The sequence below is a fragment of the Eptesicus fuscus genome, chromosome 13 (assembly GCF_027574615.1).
Source record: "Eptesicus fuscus isolate TK198812 chromosome 13, DD_ASM_mEF_20220401, whole genome shotgun sequence".
NCBI classification, from domain to species: domain Eukaryota; kingdom Metazoa; phylum Chordata; class Mammalia; order Chiroptera; family Vespertilionidae; genus Eptesicus; species Eptesicus fuscus.
In genome coordinates this window covers 30,196,018-30,216,433 of record NC_072485.1, presented here as the reverse complement: position 1 = coordinate 30,216,433, position 20,416 = coordinate 30,196,018, and the positions used below count along the sequence as shown (strand labels likewise).

At 37.9% G+C, this 20,416-nt stretch overlaps 1 protein-coding gene and 1 non-coding gene across 14 annotated transcripts in view; one reads left to right on the top strand and one right to left on the bottom strand.

Moving 5' to 3' along the window:
- PICALM (phosphatidylinositol binding clathrin assembly protein) overlaps positions 1–20,416 on the bottom strand; it is a 111,490-nt gene that overhangs the window by 46,727 nt on the left and 44,347 nt on the right. For all 13 annotated transcript variants that reach the window (XM_028128473.2, XM_028128498.2, XM_028128482.2 and 10 more), the window contains 4 exons: positions 12,227–12,320; positions 8,748–8,859; positions 7,178–7,284; positions 5,214–5,255 (listed from right to left, as the gene is read on the bottom strand). In XM_028128473.2, the coding sequence (XP_027984274.1) occupies positions 5,214–5,255; positions 7,178–7,284; positions 8,748–8,859; positions 12,227–12,320 (355 nt within the window). The remainder of the gene's footprint in view (positions 1–5,213; positions 5,256–7,177; positions 7,285–8,747; positions 8,860–12,226; positions 12,321–20,416) is intronic.
- Positions 4,760–4,873, top strand: LOC114227123 (small nucleolar RNA SNORA27). Its single transcript, XR_003613202.1, has one exon. It is a non-coding gene; the product is annotated as a small nucleolar RNA SNORA27 (small nucleolar RNA).

Below are 20,416 nucleotides of genomic sequence, written 5' to 3'. Positions count from 1 at the left end.
CATCGGGAAGGTCATCCAGAAGGACATCCGGCCTAATGAGCAAATTACGCTTTTATTATTATAGATAAGAATGACCTAGTAAGGGGTATTAATAAACATAATAAAAAATATGAAAACTAAGATTATATACAAATGAAACATTTAAGAGGATCCTTAAATTATTTCATTTTTAAAATATTTAACTTATTTGAATTTTAAAGAGAACCATACTCCGAAAAGCTAGATACATTGCTGAGCATGTTCCTGGTACTTAATAAGTACCTCCTGATTCATTTTTGAATAATTATTGATAAATGAAACTGAAGATTAACATCAAAGAAATAAAAATTAAAATCACAATGAAATATAACTTCTTACTAACTAGAATGCCTGAATTTAAATAGTCTAGCAATATCAAATGTTGGTGCATCTCCCATATAATGCTGGTAGGAGTACATCCACCTTGAAAAATGATCTGGATGTTTTTTATAAAGTTAAATATATATCTATTTTAATTACCCAATTCCATTCCTAATTATTCACCCAAAATAGATACAAAAGTGTATCTCCTCAAGAAAGGACTTGTTCAAGAATGATTTAAGTAGCTTTATTTATAAATATAAAAAACAACAGTGGTTTGCATGGAGAGAACCAGAGAGTGACTGGAAAGGCACACAAGAATTGAAGTGATAGAATTTATTTTTATCAAATGTTTATAGTTATCAAACCTCATTGATATAGATATTTACCTCAATTAAAAGACTAGCCTTTAAACTCTCAGGCTCTATGGCAAATCTCAACTTAATATAAAGAGTTAATTACTTTCAAAAGGGCAACTTTTCAATGATCTAAGAAAAAACTGTTACTAAGTGAAGCAAATCCATCAGTGGCATTTAATTACCCCAAACTCTGAAACACAGTTTCTGGATTCTCTCCATGCAAACCACTGTTTAGATTTCTAATAATGTAATTTTATCAGATCTTGAACTTAATATAAATGGAATCATGCATGTATTTATTCTTGTGTCTGGCTTCTTTTGTTCATCATAGTGTTTTTGAGAACTGTCTATGTCATTGAACGTACCATTAAATTATTCTTTATTGGATCTAACAATAGCTGGAAGAGGCAAAACTAGCTAATTTCTCTAACAATTATGACTTGAACAATTTCCTTCATCCTTTATTTGCTCTATATATATATATATATCTTGGCACAAAGCAGATACATAGAAAATCAATTAAAACCAAAAATATTGTATTGTAACATTGACATTTATGTTGAATTGAGAACACATGTGCAACTCACCCATCCCAACAAAACCTTTGGAAAATCAGCAGGCAAAGCACTATCCCAAGAGTTATTATCAGAGATGATGAGAAGAATGTTGATGACAGTAGTTAAAACTTAAAAAGATCCTATAACACAACAGGCACTGTGCCAGCTACTTTGTATAAATTCACTGCTATGAGGAAGATACTACTAGTACACCCTTTACAAACAAAGTACCTGAGAAAGTGAAAATTAAGTTACTTATCCAAGAACATATATCTAATACATAGCGGGAGCCAACATAGGGTCTAAGGTATGTCTGACCTGAAAGCCTAGAAAGTAATTACTGCTACAGAATCCTAAATTAAAACTGTGCTCATTTAAACTACAGTTAACATTTTTCTGAAAAGTTTAAGCTGAGGCTTACAAATATTAAACTACCATGTTAAGATAAATAATAACAAACTATTTCCAAAATCTCTTCTACATATATCTTAGTATTTTTTAAAAGTAATCTCAAATTTCCATTCCTGTGTATAATAACCACCACCATCTTCCCTTAAGTACAAATAGCTTTGTTTTAGTTCACTTTTGAAAAATTTCTGAATCATTCAGAAATCATCAATTAAGAGGGAGGGAGGGTCAGGAAGCTGGCCCTCTAATCAATTTCAATGCCATGGATGAAGTACAGAAATATGACAGTCTGGCCTGGGTCTTAGCTATACTAATAAAAGGGTAATATGCTAATTAGACTGAACATCTTCTGGACGTCCTTCCAGACAAAGCCACATTGGCGGGGCCAAGGCAGAGAAGGTTAGAGGCGATCAGTCAGGCAGGGGAGCAGTCAGGGGGATCAGGCCAGCAGGCAGGTGAGCGGTTAGGAGTCAGAGTTCCTGAGGGGTCCCAGATTGGAGAGAGTGCAGGCCAAGCTGAGGGGACCCCCTTCCTATGCATGAATTTCATGCACTGGGCCTCTAGTATTTTTATAACAAAAGATAGGTAAAGGTGACTTGACAAATGGAGTAATAGGGAATCTGTAACTGCCAAATCAGTTTATACACATACTAGTGGCCCGGTGCACAAATTCATGCACATTGAAAGGAAATTAATTAGAAGAAATATTTTAGTATCACAATTTGCCCTTTCTCTATAATAAAAGTGTCAACCAAATTCATGATCGATAATGACAGATGGAGAGACACGCATGTGATTGGCGCCAGCAAGAGCTTTATATGTACCGCATATGCGCAAGTCAACTTAGCCTTTTATAGATAGAGAACAAACTTGCTTAATTAGACCTGCTTTCTGATTTAGCTAAACTTTTTCCAGCCCAGTGAAGCACCCCAACTTCTCTTCCAGGTAATTGTCAGCAACACAGCAGTAAATATCAACCCAAAGCAGATTATTATTGTAAATCACGTAGGGAGAACAAAAGGTAAAATATTTAACTGCAGCAGTGTTTGACTATATTCTGCACAGTGAGAAAACCTGAAGTCATTTTCAAGGTCCACCATTTCTTAATTCTTTTCAGTCGGGTCAAGTTTCTAAGCCTTCCAAATCTGTTTTCCATCTAATGATTAGAAAATAGGATTCCACTGAGTCTATCTACCTACTCCAGGACTTCTGTGAGGATCAAATGAGATGAGGCACGGGAAAATGCTTCACAGACATTTGGTTACAGTGTGAAATGTTTCCACCTGGCTGTAAAACAAGTCATGTTCCTGGGCTGAAGAAACTGCAAGGAGGCTAGTCGCTAGGGAGAGGAAGCTGGGCGTTGCTACATTATGTCATTACCCGGAGCCCACAGCCACCGTTTCTGGGCTGGCCATGGGGTCTCGGCAGCATCGGCTGCAATTTGGTGAGCTATCACTCCGGGGTGGTGGCAGGGCCTGTGTCCCACTTGGGGGAAGCTGAGTGTTGCTTTGTTGGCACCAGGTCCGCATTGCCATTTCTCTGTAAATGGCCAGTGTACATCACAGCAGCTCCTGCGTTTGAGTGTCTGCCTTCTGGTGATCAGTGTCTGTCATAGTGACCAGTCGGATGGGTGAAAGGACACTTAGCATATTAGCCTTTTATATATTTAGATTGTTTTAGCAATGATTTTTCTCACATCTTAGGGCATAGTAATGTACTCAATCTTAATAAGGTCAATTTATCTCCAATGCAGGGTGTTTTATTTACATACTAGTGGCCCGGTGCATGAAATTCGTGCCGACCCCTGGGATCAGCCTAAACCGGCAGTCGGACATCCCTCTCACAATCTAGGACCGCTGGCTCCTAACCGCTCACCTGCCTGCCTGCCTGCCTGCCTGCCTGATCGCCCCTAACCATTCTGCCTGCCAGCCTGCTCGCCCCCAACTGCTCCCCCCTCCCTGCCGGCTGGCTCACCCCCAACTCCCCCCCCACCGGCCTGATTGCCCCCCCCCCCGCCACTCTGCTCGCCCCCAACTGCCCCCCCTGCCGGCCTGATCGCCCCCAACTGTCCCCCACTGCCAACCTGCTTGCCCCCAACTGCCCCCCCTGCCGGCCTGATCGCCCCCAACTGTCCCCCACTGCCAACCTGCTTGCCCCCAAATACCCCCCCTGCTGGCCTAATCGCCCCTAACCGCCTATGCCTCGGCCCCACCACCATGGCTTTGTTCGGAAGGTCTCCCGGTCTAATTAGCATATTACCCTTTTATTAGTATAGGTAGATAACCCATAACTAGATCTATTATGTACTCTTGGCCTGGAAATCAAAGGGATAAAACAGAACAAGTTCAGTACAGAGAAATACAACAAAGACCTTTATTTAAAAGATGTCCCAGAACAATTTAAAAATGAGGTAAAAGAGTCTATTAAGGAGAGAGGTGATACAAATGCTACAAGGATAGTTTATGCCAGGTACTTTCATTCCTAATATTCAGTAAAAACAAACAAACAAAAAGAGAAAAAGTCAGGGGGGAAAAAAAGCAGGTTTAAAGTTTCTTTCCTGTAATTAAAAAATATATATTTCTTATTGATTTCAGAGGGAGGAATGGTGAGGGAGAGATAGAAACATCAATGATGAGAGAGAATCATAATCATAGATCAGCTGCCTCCTGCACGCTCCCTCTACTGGGGATCGAGCCTGAAGCCTGGGCATATGCCCTGACCAGGAAGCAAACCTCCTGGTTCATAAGGTCAATGCTCAACCACTGAACCACACTGGCCAGGCCCTAGAAATTTTTTTTGATGATAAAATCAACATAATAATAGCTAACAATGAGTGTTTAATGCTGTGTTTAGGTATTAACTCATTTAATCGCCCCAACTACCTTATGAAGTGGGTATTACAATATCTCCATTTTAGAGATGATGAAACTGAAGCATAGAGTAACTTCCCCAAATCACACGGCAAGCTAGTGGAATAGCCAGCACTCGAACAGATTATCAAAGCCTGCTCTCTTCTTCCAAATCATGTTTTGATGTTTATCCCTATTTAATACTCCTACCTGAGTCAAATAGCCAAAGCAGAAGGTTTAAAACAGGAAACATAAATCCTGTATAAAATAATTCTCTATCTTCAAGTGGGGCAAAGGAAATATCCTTTGAAAACTCAAACAAACTGGGTGTTTGTCTTGTATCCTGTCAGAGGAAACAAATTGGGAAAAAAATTCTCTATCAATAGTGCACATTTTGTTTTAAAAATTCCATTCTCTAAGTTCAATTCTTCCTTTTGATGATGACAGGAAAGATTAAAAAGAATAAACTCAAAGAATGATATAGCAGTGGCTAGCTCCACCAATATAAGAGGTGAATAGAACACCCTATATGATCATAGAACAATTATAGAACAATTATCACCAAAACATTGAAATATTAAAATCTGTCAAGAAAAATCACAATGATTTCCTTGTTGGCATGGGCTGCATATTACTCATTTGGTGCCTATCACAACTAACAATACATAGCAGACAGTGAATTGATATAAAAATATACTTACCTGTGAAAGGTCTGGTATATCACCTCTGTCAATTCCAACTTGCTGTAAGAAGAAGCAACATTGTATTTAATAGATAAAATTATAATAAAGATGTTATATAAATAACAACTAGAAAATGACATTTATGACTAGTTCTGTGAACACTATTTTAGAACAATATTTTAGATAGACTTCAGAAAAATATTTAATCTCCAAATATATCATTCAGTACTTCCAGGTGCTTAGATGTTATTTGATGGCTCTAAAGTTGTAACAGGAGGAAAACCAGAGAGTTTTTGGAAATTCAATAAGACTGTTAAGTTACCATCTCCATATCTTTTAAGCACCTGTACCTTGTCATAATCTGAAAAATACATCACTTCTTGATGCTATATGATAAAAGCTCATGGCAAGAATGAAGAAAGGCTGACTACAAACAAGTTCCCTGGGGCATGAAAAGAGTTAAAAAACAAACCTCATGACAATAACTTTGTCTTCCTCCATAAAATATGCTTTCCCAGGCAATCACCATAGATAACAATTTTTTAAAACCTGTGTTCATTCAAGTAGGCCAGTTTTATACAAATGCAAACTGATATCTAACCAGGATATAATTATTTTCACAAAGCAATCCCAAACAGGCTTTCATAATGTTCAAGCACTAGACAATTTCCAGCAAAAGAAGATAAAAACCATTCCTATTTATTATTCTAGTACCCAAATTAAAGAACTCTTTCCCTCCCTGGCATTATGTTTCATTTTCTAATCATTCTCTCTTCTCAAGGGCCAGCCCCAGAATGACATCAGTAGAAAGGTTGATAAAATAATTCAAACTGAGATCTTTATAGCTAATCAATAACTAATAGATTTGTCCCTTTCAAACACATTTAAAAATGTTACTTGTGCCTTTTTATTCCAAGAACCAAGATCTCATAATGAAATTACAACCCAAAGACAGCATCATGAAAAAATATTTTAGGGCAGGAGAATCTTATTTCTCAGATCATATGGAACTGATGGTCTATTCCATTTCAAAGTAAGACCAGCAGATCTGGATGTAAACAAGGACGTAAAACTTAAGTCAATAATTATAACTATCAAATGCAAAAGATATAACAGGCCAAAAGGGAAAGCTAACAAATTAAAATGTATTTAAAGAATTTACTGGAATCATAGCATAAACTTTTATCTTCTGCTTTTAATGTGACTGGCCCTACAAAAATGGGGGGGGGGGGGGACGTTAATCTCTCTTTGAAAGATACCTTAAATTCAAAATAAACTGCAGTATACTTTATAAAATAGCTGATTAACACCACAAAGCACATTTTTTTCCAAAGGTCTCACCATCCTGTTGTATTCATCTGCTACAGAATAAAATCACTACGGTAATAGAGCTAAAATCACCAACTTGCTAGTTCCAGTTTAACTACTTTGATATAACTGATCAGTTATAGCCTAGTCATCTTCCAGAATTATCTTAGCAAGACATCTCTAGTGGTGATAGAGAGAGGGTAAATAAAAACAAACAAAAGCACTTTAAGACCTGCCTCTGTACAAGATAATGCCTGTAAGCATTACCACAACTGTCTTCTGTGACAATTTCAGAAAATTATTTAAATAGATTTGCAAAATTAGATTATTCTATTACCCATACTCAAGGTTTTTATAATCACTGAAAAACAATAAATACACTAAATTCACTTCTGCAAGGGAACAAAATATTTTGAACAATGTGGCTCCAGTTAAAAGTCTCACTGAAGAGACTTGAGCACTATCATAGAATAGTCTTCACCATATTTAACACAATAAATCTTCTAATATACATGACTAATTCCAAATATAAAAATCGCTGACACTGTGTGCCACCTACCTAATTTATAAATAAGTTTTAAGAAATTAGCTGTCAATGTTCAGTATTGAATTAAATATACACTTATAGACAAAAAAAGCAGGTTAAGAAGTATAGTCACTTAAAGACAGTTTACCTCTGCAACTTTGAGAAACTCTGAGATTCTTGTCATCCTGGTCAGGAACTTCTTATAGATGTCAAGACCTTCTTTGCACTGATTCTTTTTCATATCAAAATATTTTTCTGCCAAAAGTAGATATAAAAATACTTTTACTCACATAAAATTATCACACTCAAAAAGAAATGTGGACACATTTGATATATGATATTTGTACTTTGGCACTCTTTGAAAACCAAATCCAAATCCCATTGGGGAAAACAGAGCATTTCTAGGCAAAATAACTGCATTCCATATACAGTTAACTCTTGAACCATGCATGTGTTAACAGCACCAATTCCAATGCAATTGAAAATCTGCATATAAATTTTGACTTCCCAAAATTTTACATACTAATAGACTGGGAAGCCTTAAGAATAACAAACAGTCAATTGACATATATTTTGTATGCTATATACATTACATACTATAAATAAATGTTATAATAAAGTAAGCTAGAGAAAAGAAAATGTTAAGAAAATCATAAGAGCCCTAAACGGTGTTGCTCCATGGTAACAGCGTCGTCCCAAGAACAGAAAGGTTGGTCTCAGCTTCTATTTCCAGTCAAGGGCACATACCTGGGTTGCAGGTTCGCTCCCCGCCCTGAGTCAGGGCACATGCAGGAGGCAACCAGCTTCACATTGATGTTTTTCTCTCCCTCTCCTCCTCTCTCCCCACCTTCCACTCTCTCAATGGAAAAAACTATCCTCATGTGAGGATTAACAGAACAAAAGAACAACAACAAAAAAGAAAATAGTAAGGAAAATATATTTACTGTATTTGTTGAAAAATATATCTGTGCTGTTCAAGGATCAACCATATACCAAATACACAATAAAGCACCATATAGTCCTAAAATGCCTCAAAACACCTCATCCTTAAAAAAAAAAAGGTTAAATGCATTTAAAATAATTATCCATTTTAAAATTAAGTTTAGAAAAAATATCAATTTTACAGTTAAAGTTCATTATGGAGTAAATTATGAAGAAATAAGATTTTTCCTGGACAGAAAAATTCCAAGTTAATTTAATTTATTTTTTTTTAAATATATTTTATTGATTTTCTACAGAGAGGAAGAGAGAGGGACAGAGAGTTAGAAACATCGATGAGGGAGAAACATCGATCAGCTGCCTCCTGCACACCCCCTACTGGGGATGTGCCCGCAATCAAGGTACATGCCCTTGACCGGAATCGAACCCGGGACCCTTGAGTCCGCAGGTCGACGCTCTATCCACTGAGCCAAACCAGTTTCGGCTCCAAGTTAATTTTAAAGAAATTTTTATATTTCTACAAATTATAAAACTGATAGAAGAAAACACAGATATATCTAAAAAATATAAAGTTCATTTAGCTAAACATTCTAGTTGTAAAAGTATATTTAATCACTCAGCATGTGTAACAGGTATAAAATTTCTGCCCAAATTGTTACAACAAATGAATATATCTCAAAAAATATTTATTCAACCTTAAGTAACAACTCAGACAATATTAGTTACCCATATGACACAAGATAAGAAATAAAATGCCATTAAGCTACAGCAATATTTACCCAATAGGTTAATAATTCCTTCATTGTATGCTGCAAACAGTCTAATGGCATCTTTGAACAAGAGCATGAAGGCAGCATTTATTACTCCATTTGTAAGTTCATTACTATTAACCTGAAGGAAAATTAGAAAAAAAATTTAGCTAATCTTATGTTTTAAATAACAATGACTTCCTTCAAATTAAAATACAGTGAATTCATGTATTTAGGTGTATTACAGAAAAAGACATTTATTTCTTGCAATCAGAGTTATAGCCAAAGAGTGCAAAAATATTAAATCAAAGAGTTTAGATTTTAGTAAAAGCCACAAGCAAAAAACATCATACAACATTAAATTAATTTTGAAATAAATAGTTGAAAACAAAAGTACCCTTTAACTATTTAAATTCATGGGCTATATCTCAAAAGTCTTTTATTGTAAGTTCATTTCAACATGAAATACTTCTAACTGCAAAATAAAGTCCTTACCAGGTGGATTTCCCTTTGAGTCATGAAGGACTTACTGAATATTTTTAAACCAAAAGGTATTTATTTATTAAACTAGAGGTCTGGTGCATGAAATTCGTGCACGGGTGAGGTCCCTAGGCCTGGCTGGCGATCGAGGCCAACTGGGGCCCAGCCGATCAGGGCCGGGCCAGAGAGGAGGCGATGGTCTCTGGGCTGGGCACGGAAGGAACGAATGCCAGACGCTGACACCACCATTGTTGGCACCCCGCCACCACGCAGTTCCCCACCTCCCCGCCTTCTCCTTCCCTTGCCACCGTGGCAGGTGGGAGGCGGGCTGATCGGGGCCTGACAGCCAGGGGGAGGAACGGGGCAGGGGAGGTTGGCCACTGGCCCCGATGAGGACCTGGACCTCGGCCCCTCTGGGAAAGGGGCCACATCCACCGCTACCCACCCCTGATTCCCCATCCCAGCCTGGAGGACATTGGGAGGGACCATGGGAGGTTAGCCAGCCAGGGGAAGTTGGCTGTGGGAGTGCACTGACCACCAGGGGGTCACCCTGGTGGTCAGTGCACGTCATAGCAACCAGTTGTTCTAGTCGTTCCGGTTATTCTGATCGCTTAGGCACACACACACACACACACACACACACACACACACACACGTTCCGGTTATTCTGATCGCTTAGGCATACACACACACGTGCGCGCGTGCGTGCACGTGTGTGTGTGTGTGTGTGTGTGTGTGTGTATGTATGTATCTCCTACCTAATAATAGACAAATATGCAAATTGACCATACCTCCAACACACCCACAAGCCATGCCCACAAGCCAATCAGAGCGAGCATGCAAATTAACCCAAACCAAGATGGCTACAGCCACAGAGAGCAAGGTTTCCTAGGTAACAGAGGAAGCCAAGCTTTCCGCCTGCCCTTGCCAGGCCTAAGCCTCCACTCAAGCTACAAAGTTTCAATTATAGAAGGTAAATAAATTCAAACAAATGGCGACAGATTGGAGCTTGAGAGAGCAGGCCAGGGTTGCCGCCGGCAACAGGGGAAGCAAAGCTTTCCACACACCCTGGCTGGGCTCACCCGCTTAAGGCAACAAAGTTTCAATTATAACCCCAACACAAATGGCTGCCGGCCCTGGAGGGAGCCCCAGGCTTGGCTCCGCTCCAGGCTACAAAGTTTCAATTGTAGAAGGAAAATAAATTCCAGATACCAGGGCCTCCGCTTGGGTTGCCAGGGGGTGTGGCCGGCCTGCAAACCACCACAGGCGCCTTGCTCAGGCCACCCCACGCACCAAGGGAACCCCAACCTGATCCGGGACACCCTTCAGGGCAAACGAGCTGGCCCCCACCCCTGTACCAGGCCTCTATCCTATCTAATAAAAGAGTAATATGCAGATTGACCATCACTGCAACACACAATATAGCTGCCCCCATATGGTCAAAGATCCTGCCCCTATGTGGACACAAGATGGCCACCACAAGATGGCCAGCAGGAGAGGGCAGTTGGGAGGCACCCGGCCTGCAAGGGAGAGCAGTTAGAGGTGATCAACCCTGCAGGAGAGGGCAGTTAGGGGTGATCAGGCTGGCAAGCAGAAGCGGTTAGGGGCAATCAGGAAGGCAGGCAGGCAAGCAGTTGGGAGCCAGCAGTCCTGGATTGTTCCCCAATCCGCTCTACTCTCCGCCAGTTCTCCCGCTCTGCTCTCCGCCAGGCGCCTGTGTATGCAAATTTAACCCACCATCTTTGTCGGGTTAATTTGCATACTCACTCCTGATTGGCTGGTGGGTGTCATGGAGGTGCAGTCAATTTACATTTTCTCTTTTATTATATAGGATACTGAGTATCAAGAGCCTAGTGCAGTACCTTACACATGAATAACCAATATTTATTATTATTGAATTATGCTATAACAAAAAAATCACTTATTTATCTATTAAGAATAATTTTATTTTTATCTCAAGGAATGAATCAATAGGATAAGCCAAATTAACTTTTAAGCACTTTTTTAGATAACAAGGATATCTAGTATGTGAAAATTAATTTGTTAAGTAGGTATATAAAAGCATAAGCACAAAGTTAAATAGTAAGCAACAAATTGGTAAATATTTGCAGAATATCTAACAAGGCTGATTTCTATTATGGAAAGAGAATCCTAATAATAAAGCAGATAACAGATAATTCATATGACCAGTAATATGTGAAAAGAAGCTCACCTTTGCTTACTGGATAAATTAAGATATAATAATAAAATTAAACTACTGAACTATTCTTTTTTTGAGCACCAGACCAGCAGGTATCAAAATAATCAAAACCAATGTATTATTGGGTAAAAATTAAGAAAAACAGGCACCTGTTGACAAGTGGCTCAACCCTTTCCGAGTGTAAATTGGCAATTATTTAAAAGTATAAATGTTTATGTCCTTTGAACCAAATTCTTTTTTTAGGCATTAACCCTACAAAAATAGGTTTTTAAAATGTGTAGATACGCACATTATCTAACACACACACAAAATTTAGTGTCCCCTCTCTTCTCTGTATTCTCCCACGCCCCATTTATTTTCTGGATTAAAAAACAACAACAGAAAAACTCTATCAATAGGCATATCAGGTAAATTGTTACATACAATGAAGTACAATACTGACACTGAAGAAAGTAATTTTATAAAATGAAAACAAATTACACGTTTGGACCCTCTTCACTATCAAAACGAAAATATCATTCAGTAGTTACATCAATCTTCTATGTCTTCTAGTCTAAATGTTAGAAAACTTTTTTTGTAAGGGCCTGTTTGTATTTTAGACTCTGTGGACTATATAGTCTCTTAACACAGCTATCAAACTCTGTAATTACGTCGTGATAACAGCCACATACAACATGTAAACCAATAAGCCTGGCTGTTTTATAATAATATTATACTTTGCCAAATAGGATATTAGTATGAAAAATCAGAGTCTGTAAAAATAAAAACCTCAACCAATTATAATGTTTTTAAAATCTTAAGTTATAAAAGATTTGTGCAATCAACTTACATTAAAATCAAGAAGGGCATCCATTTGATTTTGAATAATAGGTACAGTTTTTAGGAGTTTTTCTGTGTTCATTGTCCTCATAACTCCATCAGCCCTGTTTTTTAAAAAAGAAACAATTGAGTTTGTTATTAAACCTACATTTCAAACTCCCATATGGTTCTCTAAACAGAGAACAAGTTGCTATAAAACACATATTTTTAAGTCATTACTGAACCTGAAATCTCAAGCATAAATCATAGAGAAAAAACAAAAACAGAAAGTATGTCTATCAAGGTGCTCATTTAAAACTAAAAAAAAAAAAGTAAAATAAGAGAATAAAAATCAAAGTTTACATCATACAGCCAGGTTTGTAATGTACTTTTTACATGAGGAAATCATCTGATTCTCACACCACTCATGTGTATACCAGTAAAGTGCAGTTTTACTATTTTTTAAAAATTACAAATAAAATAATTGCCTCAAATCACTTATTAGTCAGGATTTAATGGAGCTAGCACTTAAACTCGTCTATTTTATTCATTACTCAAATACCAATTGCTTGATATACAGAAAATTGTAACTAAAATCATTTTATTATAAAATAAGACAATTTTACCAAGTCATTCTAATCTGATCATTAAATAAGTGAATATTAAGAGGAATGTTTTAAATAAAATATTGTTAAGTAATTCCAAAAATATTCCTTTAAATATTTCTTTAGATATTTCTAAACATAAGAGAAATATTAGCAGTACCAAATAAACTAGAATTTTACAAAACTAGTATCAAAAACACTAGATAAAAAGTACTGAGACTAAGGTATACCACTAAGTGCTTATTATATATCAGGCTCCACATTAAGAACTTGATATGTTTTCCAAATCCTCACAAAAATCCTGTAGATAGATGGTCCTGCCCCATTTTATAGGTGGTGAAATTTTAGGTTGTGGGGTTATATGACAGTGTACGGTCAAAGAACTAATCAGTGGTAGGATCATTATATAAACCCCGCTATATTAGACTTTAAAACAGTGCTTTTTGTAACCTTTTGGCAGAGTAACAAGGCACTTTCAAAAAGTGCGCAAGCTCTCTGTAATTTACAAATAAACCATACTTATAACCAGCTGCTCCAACCCTGAGTTACTTCCTTCAATCACAACCCCAGAAACCAGAAAAAACAATTAAGTTATGAAAAGCAACAATAGTGCTTTGTGCTACACAACACTGGACTGCCTTAAGTAGGCAGCTACTGACTAGCTTTTTAGCCCAACAATTCTTCCCAATAAGGCTAGGTAACCTCTCAAATACTAAACTACATTGATTGGTACTAGCTGCTGGAGTTTGGAATAGGACACCATTCCCTCATTGTAACTCTTTTTTTATTGTCATCATACACTCATTTTATCAGTCATTATTTGGTCCCCTTTTAGTTCTCCCTCTCTCTTCTTGCTGAGGTCACTTTTTACTTCTAGTCACTTCCCCTCCATCACAAGAGACTTAAATTCTGCCTCAGTTTTTCTTAGTTAACTTCAGCATCTACATGGATAACAAATCCAACATCTTGATCTCAAAGTGCCTTAAAAGCAGTTCTTATTCCCATGGTCAGATCCTGAGTTTACTGTCCCAAAAGCCACATCAACCATCCCCCACCACCAAATGAAAAAAACAAAAACAAAATTCAGATACCATATCCTGTAACAATAACCTTTAAACCTCTAGCAACCTTGGTCAATTATCCCCCATGGCAAAAACTGTTTGACTTCATCATAAACTTCAATGTACAAACCCACTATCCACATTGTTCCCTTATTTTTACTTCCTTCATCTAGTTTAGAATTCCAAAGATTACTATTAATTCCTCTGTACTCTCTTCTTCCTTTGTAAGTCACCTGACAAATTCACAATCCTGGGTGAGCCAACATTTACCTCATCCATGACAGTGAGATGCAGCTGAGTCCTGGTAAAGAAAACCACAAAACTGAGCAAACTGATAAAACTATAACAAATATAATCAACTTCAAATAAGGACTTGGCATTGCCAGTAATTCTCTTAGTCTTCTCTTGAATTCCTTTCCTCAGTACTTATACTTCAAACTTCCTTCTCCCACCACTCCCTTTCTTGTATCCCACACCCAACACACAAACTCTCAGCACTTAACTCTCAAACTATTTCATTCAGAAATAGAAAATGACAATAAGAGATTGGCTGGTCATCTCGCCACCAAAACTACATTTATCTGGTCTATTCCTATTACAGTAGCAAAAGTATTTCTTTCTAGCAAATGTAAACTCCATTCACATAGGTCCGCTGGATCCCACTTTGTCACATCCTTAGTTGTCCTCTTTTCTAACACAGCACTGACTGCCCAACAGAACTATCTGCAGTGATGGAAATGTTCTGTATCTGCACCATTCAATATGGTAGCCACTAGCCACATGTGGCTACTCAGCATCTGTAATGTAGCTGATGCAACAAGGGAAATGATTTTTTATTTGATTTTAATCTATTTAAATTTAAATAGCCACATGTGGCAAGTAGCTGGCATACTGCACAATGTAGCTTATTACTCTTTTCTTTTATACTAGATCATTCCCATGAACATGCAAGCAAAGTTTATAGAATCACCATTCTTTAAACAGACACACACCACCACCACCACCATCACCACCACCACTAATCCCATGTTATTCCCTTGCAGTGTCAAGCATACTTCTCACAAGAGTGGCCACTTCCTCACATTTTGTTCATTATTCAATTCATTGCATTATGAGCCCCACTCCTACCATCCAGTTCAATTTCTCTAGTTTAAGTCATCTAGGAATTCCATATTGCTTCTCCAATGGGTACTTACCTAACATTATCTGACTAGACTTCTCAGCATCATTCAAGTTTTCCTCATTCTTAATAATATTCTACTCTCTTAGCATCTCCTATATCATTCTCTCTTTGTTTTCTTCCTACCTCAGGATCACTTTCCAATCTCTCTTGTTGGCTCCTCATCTTTTATCCATCCTCTAAAATAGATGTTGTGTATCTCAAGGTTTTCTGGGCCTTCTTCTCTCATTCTGAACTTACGCCCCAGGTGAGCTGTCCTTCCCAAGACAGAAATTAGCAAAATGCCATTGACATATTTATATTCCCAGACTAGAACTCTCAAGTTCCAAGTTAGTATATTCAACTGCCTACTTGATATCTCAACTTGTACAAATCACTCAAAACTAGTATTTCCAAAACTAAATCCTTACTTTTTAGCACTATACCCTACCTTACACCACTCCCCAAAACCTTCCCTGTAAATAGTGCCATGTACCCTGTGACTTATGCCAGAAACTGTGGGAATATTTCTGACTCCTCCCTCTCTCAATAGCCTCCACATCATTTCTTCCCAGAGAACTTTAAATTTTTTAATTAAGAAGAATCTTAACAGTTATCACGATTACATCAGACTTCAAAAAACTCAAATAATTTACAATCCCAAATGCTTGAACATGATTCAAATCAAATGTATGACAATTCATACTCCATGCAGAGCACAGGTTCTTACGACTTTTAAAATAGATTACAATTAAATTCAGATACTTGCTTCCCAAATATTAACAGCAATGGGTTTAAGCCTAATTATCCATGTCTTCATTCACATACAATACCTTGATTAATTTACACAATGTCTTGTTACTTTGAACTGTACTAATTTAGAAGTCAAGATAATTCAACGTGAAAACCGAACCAAGATGGCGGCATAGTTAAACAACTAATCTGCTGCCTCACACAACAATTTCAAAAACACAACTAAAAGACAAAAACGTCTACCACCCAGAACCACGGGAAAGCTGGCTGAGTGGAAGATTTACAACTAAGAACAGAAAGGAGCACAATCGCTGAAAAGCTGAGGTACGGAGGCACGCGAATCGGGCCGGCGGCGGGCGGCTGGGTGCGAGGCTTTTCTTCAACCCGCAGGGAGACAAGCTCCCGATCACTCTGAAATCCAGTTTCTGGGGACACTCGGGGGACCCAGACACCTACGGGGAGAAGCTGGACTCTCGGCCATCGGGTCGGAAAGTGAGAGTGACTTTTTTGCGGTGGTGCGCCCAGCAATCATTGTTTACTGCGCTGGACCATGGGGCGCAGGGACTTGGAAACGGGAAAGGAAGAGACGGCTGACGGCAGCCATCGCTGTTGGCCACGCCCCAGCCTAGTGACGCCCTGAGACCCCGCCCAGCCCTGAGGCCCCGCCCTGAGGCCCCGCCCCGCACATTCTACAAACCTGCCCAGGCTCCACACAGCGGCTTTTACATATAAATGGCCTGTTCTGTGGCAGCTTAACCAACTGCAGCTCCAGTCAGACTGCTCCAAAACCGCCCAAGCAAAGGAGGAGAAAACTAGCCCTTGCTGTAGCTCCTGCTGGGGAACACACAGTACACAAGGGTACACCAAGAGTGTCCACCTCAAGTAACTGGGAGGCTGACCCGTTGAACCAATAGGACACCTAGTACACAAAACTACCCTACCAACTCAGGGAAGCAGAGAATATGAGAAGGCAAGGAAACAGATCACAAACCAAAGAAATGGAGGAAAACAAGCGATTGGACATAGAGTTCAAAACCACGGTTATAAGGTTTTTCAAGAATTTCATGGAAAAGGCCGATAAATTCCATGAGGACCAACTAGAAATTAAACATACACTGACTGAGATAAAAAATATTATACAGAGACCCAAAAGCAGACTAGAGGATTGCAAGAATCAACTCAAAGATTTGGAATACAAAGAGGCCAAGGGCACTCCTCCAGAGAAGCATGAAGAGAAGAGAATTCAGAAAGTTGAAGATAGTGTAAGAAGCCTCTGGGACAACTTCAAGCGAACCAACATCAGAATTATGGGGGTACCAGAAGAAGAGAGAGAGCAAGATGCTGAAAACCTATTTGAAGAAATAATGAACGAAAACTTCCCCCACCTGATGAAAGAAATAGACTTACAAGTCCAGGAAGCGCACAGAACCCCAAACAAAAGGAATCCAAAGAGGATCACACCAAGACACATCATAATTAAAATGCCAAGAGCAAAAGACAAAGAGAGAATCTTACAAGCAGCAAGAGAAAAACAGTTCGTTACCTACAAGGGAGCTCCCATACGATTATCAGCTAATTTCTCAACAGAAACCATGCAGGCCAGACGGGAGTGGCAAGAAATATTCAAAGTGATGAATAGCAGGAACCTACAACCAAGACTACTCTACCCAGCAAAGTTATCATTCAGAATTGAAGGGCAGATAAAGACCTTCACAGATAAGAAAAAGCTAGGAGTTCATCACCACCAAAACATTATATGAAATGCTGAAAGATATTCCTTAAAAAAGGAAAAAGAAGGAGAAAGATAAAAATTATGAACAACAAATACAAATCAACAAGTGAATCTAAAAGTCAAGTGAATTAAAAATCTGAGGAACAGAATAAACTGATAAACTTATTAGAATCAGAGGCATAGATGGGAGTGGATTGATAATTCTCAGGGGGAAAGGGGTGTCTGTGTGGGGAGTATGGGAAGAGTCCAATGTTTAACCAACTAAAAAGACAAATCTATGGGCAATTTATTGGATCTATTTTTCATTGAACCATTTAATGTACTGTTTACAAACTCATCTAGTCATCTTTTTGGAAACTATTAAACATCCACTATGTTTAGGCACTCTGGAAAGTCCTAAATATATGAATACGGCACAACTATACTCTCTTGGGTGTGAGCATGTCATACAACATTTAACAACAGAAATAAGGCTTCCTCAAAGAAATGTCGAAGTGAATTCTTGAAAAATAACTAAGAATTTGCCAGAATAACAAAAAAGGGCTTTATAAAAGGAGTACAGTTGACCTTTGAACAATGCAGGGGGGTTAGGGAACATAACTTGTACTTCGGTACTAGGGGGGACTGGTTCTAGGACACACATCCCCACCATGAATACCAAAATCCACAATGCTAAACTCCCTTATATAAGACCTAATTAAAACACAAGCAAAGGACTTGAACACTTTTCCAAAGATATACAAATGGCCAATAGGACAGAAAAAGACACTTAACATTATTACCCATCAGGAAAACACGAACCAAAAAAAGCATAATGATATACTACTTTATACCCACTATTATGACTATAATAATAATAAAAAAAATAACAAGTATTGACAAGAATGTGTGGAAATCGAATCCACATATATTGGTGGTAGGAACATAAAAACAGTTCAACTGCTTTAAAAACTAAACAAAACAGTTTGGCAGTTCCTCAAGTGTTATCATATAACCCAGCAATTCCACTCCTAGGTACATACCCAAAAGAAATGAAAAGAATCCACACAAAAACGATTCACCAATGCTCATAGCAGCACTAATCCTAATAGCCAAAAAGTAGAAACCACTCAAACGTCCATCAGCTGATGAATAAACAAAATGTAGTATCATCCATACACTAGAATATGACTCAGCCATAAATAGAAGTACTGATCCATCCTAAAACAATGATGCTACAACTTGAATACATTATGCTAAGTCAAAGAAGCCAGACATAAAAAGCCACATATTACATGATTCCAGCAGGAAAAAAAAAATGACATAGGAACCATAAAAACAACCAGTCAGAAATGAAAATACAGTAACTGAAATGAAAAATACACTATAAGGAATCAACACCAGATTAGATGAAGCACAGAAATGAATCAGTAATTTGGAAGTCAAGGTAGAAAAAACACCCAAACAGAGCTGCAAAAAGAAAAAAAGAATTTTTCTAAAATGAGGATTTTTTTTTAATGGACCTATGGGACAATATCAAGTGTTAACAGCTGCATCATAGATGTACCAGGAAGAGACGAGAAAGAGCAAGGGACTGAAAATCTATTTGAAGAAATAATGACTGAAAACTTTCCTAACCTAGTAAAAGAAAAAGACACACAAGTCCAAGGAAGCTCAACACAAGTTCAGGAAGCTGAGAGAGTCCTCCACAAGATGAACCCTAAGAGGCCCACACCAAGACACATCATACTTAAAATGCAAAATGTTAAAGACAAAGATAGAATCTTAAAAGCAACAAGAGAAAAGCAGCTAGTTACCTAAAAGGAAGTGCTGATCAGACTGTCAGCTGATTTCACAACAGAAACTTTACAGGTAAAAAATATTCAAAGTGATGAAAACCAAGGACCCACAATCAAGATTACTCTATCCAGCATGGCTATCATTTAGAATCGAAGGTCAGATAAAAGAGCTTCCCTGACAAGAAAGAGCTAAAGGAGTTCGTCACCATCAAACAAGCAATACAAGGTATGTTAAAGGGACTTCTTTAAAGAAAAAGATAAAAAATATGAATAATAAAATGGCAATAACTACATGTCTATCAATAATTACTTTAAATGCAATGGATTAAATGCTCCAATCAAAAGACATATGGTGGCTGAAGGGATAAGAAAACAAGACCCTTACACATACTGTGTACAAGAGACTCATTTCAGATAGAAAGGTACACAGACTATAAGTAAAGAGATGGAAAAAGAGATTTCATAAAAATGGAAATAAAAAGGAGCTGAGATAGTAATACTTGTATCATACAAAATAAGACTTTAAAACAAAGGCTACAAGAGACAAAGAAGGGCTCAGGAATTCCACTTCTGGGTATTTTTCTGAAGAAATCCAAAACACTAAATTGAAAAGACATATGCATCCATTTGTTCATTACAACATTATTTACAATAGCCAAAATATGGAAGCAACTTAAGAGTCCATCAACAAATGAATTTATGGATAAAGTAATATATTCCATTATATACAATGGAATATGATTCAGCCACAAAAAAAAAAAAAAAGAATGAACTCTTGCCATTTGAAACAACATGGATGTACCTTGAGTGTATTGTGCTTAGTGAAATAAATTAGAGAAAGACAAATGCCAAATGATTTCACTTATATGTGAAATCCAAAAAAATTTTAAAAATCCTACCTAATAGACAAATATGCAAATTGACTGCACCTTCGCTACGCCCAAACCACGCCCACCAGCCAAGCCACGCCCAGCAACCAATCAGGACGAGTATGCAAATTATCCCAACAAAGATGGCGGCTAACTTGCATATCAAGACAGCTTAGAAAGAAGCCAAGAGATGCTGAAGGGAGCAAAGCTGCGGAGAAGCAAGCTAGCCGGGGGGAGGAGAAGGGAGGAGCCGGGGGAGAAGGA